The 6,921-nt window shown below is 56.4% G+C and overlaps 1 protein-coding gene across 1 annotated transcript in view; it reads right to left on the reverse strand.

Moving 5' to 3' along the window:
• SST (somatostatin) overlaps window positions 1-2,053 on the reverse strand; it is a 50,307-nt gene extending 48,254 nt beyond the window's left edge. The window contains exon 1 of the mRNA XM_080409509.1: window positions 12-2,053. Within this exon, the coding sequence (XP_080265635.1) occupies window positions 12-149 (138 nt within the window). The 5' untranslated portion in view covers window positions 150-2,053. The remainder of the gene's footprint in view (window positions 1-11) is intronic.
• Window positions 2,054-6,921: the final 4,868 nt, after the last annotated feature.

The following is a 6,921-nucleotide window of genomic DNA, read 5'->3' on the forward strand; positions in this document are numbered from 1 at the left end:
AGGGCTCTCACCTGCTTCCCGGCGGCGGCAGCCAGGGACTTCTGCAGGAACTGCCGGAGCCGCGGGTCCGAGGGGGCGGCCGAGACGGTGCCGAGGGCCAGGGCGATGGAGAGCAGGGCCAGGGCGCACTGCAGGCGGCACGACAGCATCTCGCCGGCGGGTCGGGCACGGAGAAGCGGCGGCGGGGAGGCGCTGACGGCTCCGCTGCGGCTCGGCTCCGGCGTTGGGGATCTCCTCGCCGCCCTCCGCCTTTATAAACCCTTCTCCTGACGTCAAGGCGGGGGCGCCCCCCTCGCCCAGCGCCGCCGGGGGAGGGTCCCTGCCCGGGACGGGCGTGGGGGCCGGGACCGGGGATGCTCCGCTCTGCGCGGGGCCGGCCCAGCGTCTGCGGTGCCCCCCGAGTCCCCCCCTCCGGCCGCCCCCGGCCCCCGGCGCGTTTTGCCCCCAAATCCCCGCCCCTCCGGAGCTGCCCACTCTGCTCGTCGCTCTCTTCTCCCCAGCCGCAAGCCCCTCGGCGCGGCGATGGGGGGTCTCGGCTGTGCGCCGCCCGCCCCACGGGTCTGACCCACGCCGCAGGGCTAAGCCCCCCAGCAGTCCCGGTGCCTAAGCCCCTCGCCCTAGCGCGGCTTCCCGCCCCGTCGGGTAAGAGACGGCTGCAGAGCCCGGGGAGCTGGAAAGGGCCCTGTTAAGGGCGGATTCACCCTCGGCTCCTGCAGGGAGTGGGGAGCGGGGGATGCTGAATTGTCCCCGGGGGTCCTTTCTGCATCTCCGGCCCCTGCGGGGCTCTCCGGCACTGGTCCTTGCCCAGACCCTCCCCATGGCCCCGGTCAGCTCCACCAGCCGTCGGGCCAGCTCCACCGGCAGCCGGCAGTCTCCGGGGAGAGTGGCCCCGCTCTGCGATAGCTTGGCAGCTCGGGGACAAGGTGACAAATCGGTGCCTCGGTCAGGGCTCACAGGTCCCTGGCTGAGCCTGCAGGGACCCGTCTCCGTCCCAGGGTCACTGGACCTGCTGGTCCCACGGGGGATGCCCCTGTCCCACAGGCATGGTCAGTCTCTCCCACTCCTCCAGCCTGTCGCCATGAGCTGGCTGATGCCCACGCCAGGCGAAGCTGCTGCAAGCCTCTGGCAGTCCGAAGGACGGGCCCCTTCAGCCATCTCCCCGCTGGCAGGAGCAGGGCAGCGTGTGCAAGTTAAGGGCTCTGCTGCTGCCCAGAAAAGGGGTATCAGAGTCTCTCCCCCATCTTAATTTCCAGCTGAGGAAAGTCAAAGACTTGTGGGAACAAGGACCCAAGTACTGCTCAAAGGTCTCCAGAAATCTTAAAAAGGATGTTTTGTTTCATGTCAAATTAATGTGCCTTCACCCTTTTTAACCCTGATGCTTATGGCTGGGTTCTCTGAGGCTGGGCTGGGACCATGGACCAAGGTGTGGCTGCTCTGCTTTACAGTCCAGCAAGAGGAATCTTGCTGGTCACTCGTTCCAGTCCAGGCAGACCTCTGGTTGAACTGGGACTGCCCTCCCTTCGTGGTGCCTCCCTTCCTTTGTGCAGACATTCACAGCCACACATAGCCTTCAACCTCTGTGTCCTCCCCAAATTATGGTGCAAAATTAATACATCCATGAGAGAAGAAATCTTCATTTGTAGCCCAGGAGACCCTGTGGGTTGGGTTGACTTGTGCTGCTTTCACAGCCAGCTTTTCCTCAGCTGCCTGACCTGAGCGAGGCCCAGCCCTGCACTCCTGGGACTCTATCTGCCTTCTAGCACTGGTGTTGCTATGGGGGAACTGGTAGAGAGGAGTCAGCCCCTGCTCTGGTTTAGACACATTCCCTTGTTTCAGGCACAGAACACAGCCTCCTGCCAAGGCCAACAGGAGTGATTTAGACCCAAAAAGAGCAGATTGGCTCCTTGACCATGACCCCTAGAGCTTCTCTCTCCACCATCTCTCTGTGCTATCGTCTGAACCAGCATCTCTCCTCCTTCAATCAAAGAAACAAAGCCAGTCCTGGGCATGGCAAATGGCCAAGGCAGCAGATGCCAGGACATCAGACCTATCCTGGCCCTCTTGCCTGCCTATCCTGGCCCTCTTGCCTGCCTTTAAGCGAGATTTCCCAGGGAGGGTTTCTCCCAGCAACAGTGATTTCCCCACTTCTCTGAGCTGTGCCAGTAGCAGTGAGCTGAGCTCCCCCAGTTTACTTGCATTGGGAATAGACAGCTTTTGTAGCCCCCAGGCTCTCATCCCTGGCACAGCACAACCCAAAAGCAAGCAGCCGTCCAGCCCAGTACCCTTCTGTCACTGAGCTTGTCATCCCAAAGGGAAGGGGATGCTGGGAGCCCCCATCGCTCCTGAGCAGGGAGGAATGGCTACCAGCTCCCTGAGCTGCCACAGCTATGGATCTGTACTGATGTGCCACAGCAATCAGTTCAGCATCTATATTTCCCAGCATATAGCAATGGGCTGGAGTGCAGCCTTGGACTGCTGCATGGGATGGAAAACTGCTACATTTCGGCACTGTTAGGACCCATCTGTACACCAACACAGAGATGGGAACTGTAGGACCTAGCACAGTGCAGGAACAACCTCCTTGTTGTTGTTCCCCATCTTTCTTGTTTCCTGCCAACTTTATGTGGGGTTAGCAGGACCCAGACACATTTGATGGGATTTTGCAGAGGTGCAGAGCCTGGTCTGAGGTGGACGAGTTCTGGTTGGGCCAGTGGGGCTGTTTTTAGGAAGCCGATATGGTCATGCTGGCATAAAATGGAGGAAGATATTAGATTTGAGTCCTGAAGCGGTTTTGAGAGGCCATTCTTGATGCCTTGCTCAAATCCACACTGTTCAGCACCCCACTCTTTCCCAGCTACCTGCAGCACCTCTGTGTGCATGAGTCTAGCCCTACTAAAGACTTTCAGCCCAGAGCTGTTCCTTGCTAGCCCCTGTCTTCACCCATCCTTTGTTTTTCATTTTAAGATCTATCCACCTCAGCTCTGCCCTGTCAACCCTCCCTGGCCACCTGGCCATGCAGGACATCCTGCTGCAGAGCAAAAATCCCCAGCTGGGCTTCAGTCTAGGAGCAACATTGCTGCAGTTGAAGATAGGCTCCCTACAGTCTAGTTCCAGGCAAGCACAGACCCCCAGTCACATTGGGAATCCCTGGTTTTGATGGTCACTTTGGCTACTGTTGCCCTTTCAGCCACATGGGGACAAGGTTTGGAAGACCAGGCTGGCTCTGACTCCATCTCTCTGTGCAGCACTGGAGCCGAGTGGCTGTCACCCTCTTCCCCTCTCTACCTGGTGGAGGCTGGAGGGAGTACACTGATGTCCTTTAGCAACAGGAAAAATGTTACTGCAGGGAAATGTCTTGGATCTGTTTCACTGAATTTCAGAAGCTTACCCGATGAAAGCAAGGGTGTGCTCATCTGCTCTCTGGTCTTGTGGCTCATCAGAACATGACTTGGCTCCTGAGCCAGAGTAGCCTCAGGAAGGCTCTGACGTCCACCTTGGCTGTTTTCCTCTCTTGGGATTTGGCTGAAATTGTAAGGCTAGTGGAGGCAGAACCAGAGCCAGGGCTTTGGTGAGAACATTCCCCTAAAACCATCTCAACCTGTTTAAAGGAAAGAAACTGAGTTCCCATCAGATCTGAGCTTTGTTGATAGATGGAGTGTTGAATAGACTGAAGTTCTTTGTAATCTCAGGTAGTATTTTGCAGAATCATTCTGGTGTTCTTCATCTGAAAAGTTTCGATATTTCATTTCAAGGAAAATCTAAAGGAAAAATACCATTTAAATGAAGATAAAAACGTGCTTTGGCTCAGAAAACCATCTTGTGCTGACCTGAAGGAACCAGCAATAAGAGAGTCCATCTACTCTGTGCATCTTCAAACTGCCTCCGACTGGGGGATCCTGGGGAAGGGGTAATGGCAGACCTCCAGATGTCCTTATGACTCTGGCACAGGCATGGAAAGGCAAATAACTTGCAGATTGATTTACCAGTTCCCTCTCCCCCAGCTCCTCTATGGGATCAGTGTGCTCTGAATTTTTTTACGCTCATTCCCCAGCCAGAGAAATCCATCATCCGCTTGGCTGCGGTGAAGGCAATTCTGTTCCTTTCTTTCTGCCGCAGCGCTGCAGGGCATGTGGCTTTGCAGACGATTGAATTGCATTGAATTCCTGTGACTGCTTCCTTACCCCCACGTTTCCAGCTTGCTCCGCAGATCCAGAGCAGTCCAGCAATGCCTGGGACTGTGCACAGGCTTCACGCTCAGCGCTGTTACCAGCAAAGCGTGCCCTCTGCTGTCACCACGGCCGCAAGCCCGGCTCTCACTGCACCTTACTTCCCTGGCCATCACCTACAAAATTCTCTCCATACTCTCTCTTTCATGAGCGGGACAGGTTTGCTATGTATGACTGCCTTGCCAGCAGAGAAAACCCCTTTTTCTTATATTCTAGCACTCAACCCGGTAGGTCCAAGCTGTGATCTGGGAGCCAGGGCCGTGAAATCCCTTATCCTGGCTCTGGATATGCAGCTGGTGTTGCAGGGCAGTGAGGAAGCCGCCACAGCCGAGCAGCTCTTGCAGCTTGCTGAAAAGCTAATAGAGCAGGACCCTGCTTGCGGAGGGGTGGTGCTGCCCCAGGAGATACAGATGAGCAGAGGAAGAGCAGTTGCTTATGCTTGAGTGATAATGAAAAACAAGAGCTCAACAAGGGAGAGAAACTCCTTCCGAAGGGTACCATGCATCCCTGGGACAGGCCATGAAGAGAGCGGTGGTGTCAGGATTGCACGTGGACTTGCCACAGACCTGAAAGGTTTCTGAATTAAACTCTGTTTCTATAGCAAAACTTGGGCACAAATCCAAAAGAATTGGACTCTTCATTAATTACAGGCCTCTGGGATTTCTGCTTCAAGTAACAAAGTCAGAGGGGAGCCAGGCTGTGGAGGTTCACAGAGGAGGGATTCTGCTACCTAATTTTTGTAATGTCTTTGTCTAAAAGCCCAAGCTACGTTCAGGAATTCTGGTGCTGCTACCTGAGATTCATTCCTAGTTTCAGCCTCCTCGGGTGCTGCCATATCATCTGTAGGGCTGAAAGGAGATGCCTTGGAGTCAAACAGGGGACAGATCAGCACAAACCTGTGCAGGAGCAAGGGGGAACAGGATGAGCTAAGAGAGTACTGGGGTATTTGCCTCTACTGCTACAATGACTACTAGGAACCATGGATGGGGCAGTGTTAGGGACTGTACAAGCAGATGCTGGCCTGTGCTGTAAGGAGTTACTAGCATAAGGCAAAAGGTGATGGATACAGATGGGTGAGCACATGGAATCATGAAATAATGCAGGGCTCTGCTTTCCACTCTGTGTAACTCCCCTCTATAAACATCAGCTCCACAGCAAGAGCTTGGGCCTCCCTTCCTTCCAGCTGTGACACTGGCCCCCTCTCAGAGAGGCCGGGCCAGGAGGCTCCAGGTGGCCACAGGCAGTTGGGTCCCACCCCATGAACAGGCACAGTGCATCCCAGTGGCACAGGATCCCGCCCGTGGGATCACAGTGGCTCTCAGGCTGCTCCTGGCCAGCTGGGGCTGCAGCTGGTCCTTCCCCACAGCAGATCCACACCGGTGGGGACGGGCTGGGCCTGGGGACAAGCTTCAGCCAAGCACCTGCCTCTGCCTGCAAATCTTATGGAATCACGGAATTGTTTATGTTGGAAAAGACCTTTGAGATCATCGAGTCCAACCGCTAACCCAGGACTGGCCAGTTCACCTAAACCGTGTCCCTTAGCATTTCATCGACGTGTTTTTTAAACACCTCCAGGGACGGTGATTTCCACCACCTCCCTGGGCAGCCTGTTCCAATGGGACCATCCTTTCAGTGCAGAATTTTTTCCTAATATCCCACCTAACCTGGATTAGCCGGCACAACTTGGGGCCGTTTCCTCTTGTCCTGCCGCTTGTTACCTGGGAGAGGAGACAGGCCCCCACCCGGCTACAGCCTCCTTTCGCCCAGATGTTCTGAGCGACAGATGTTACGCGTCGGGCTGCAGCAGCTGGGTTCGGCGCGGAGCGATGTTGCTCGCGGACTCCTCGCCCAAACCCCGTCTTCGCTCGCCCCCTGCTGGAGGCCCGGCAGAAGGCAGCGGCGCCCTGAGTGCTCCGCGGCCCGCGGCGGGGGGGGGGCTCGGCCCGGGGGCTGCTGCCGCCGAGCCCCGCCTGGGCTGCCAGGACAAGCAAGAGCCGACCGTGCGGCTGAGCCCAGCCATGCACCCATCAAACCTCCACAACTTCGGGAAGTCACAGCCTCGGTGCCTGCATTTAAGCCTTCCACATTCCAGTGTCGTTTTCACTCAGCACAGGTTTGTCCGTACCAAAACCAGGCGCAAGGAGGATCGGTGGGTGCAGCAAAAGCTGGGTCCCGGTGGGTCACAGCATCACTGTGGGTACCCCCCATCTGCCCTCGTCCCGAGCCCTGCTCAGCCCCAGGAAACCTGAATCCCAGGCCGAGAAGTAAAATGGGGAAGGAGTGGGCAGTGGGGCGAGGGTTGTTTTTTTCATTGCAGAAGAAATTTGAAGGAGAGGAAAACTCGACAATATCCCCCATCTGTTGGGCAGGGTATTTGTGGGAGAAGGGGGAGATGGGTACCAAAAGAGCTGCTCAAACAAATTCGGGAAGCTTCCTGGGAACCAGACAGTTTATCGGTTTGGTGGTGACCTTTCTTCTGAGGCTTGGCAAGAGTCAGACCCTGTACCTGGAGCCAGGTTTTCAAAGGGCAGATATCCCGGCGGTGCTGACACAGGCAGGCCTGGCCAAGTCAGGGTTTGTGGGCTCTGCAGTCATAAAACTCGGTAGGGCAGCTCTGCGTGTGCCTGCTCCCTTGCCTCCGCAAAGCACCATCCGTGCTGAGCAAAGCTCACTGGCAAGGGCTGGCTGTGCCAGA

Source organism: Falco punctatus (assembly GCF_963210335.1).
Source record: "Falco punctatus genome assembly, chromosome: 13".
In the NCBI taxonomy this organism is placed as follows: Eukaryota; Metazoa; Chordata; class Aves; order Falconiformes; family Falconidae; genus Falco; species Falco punctatus.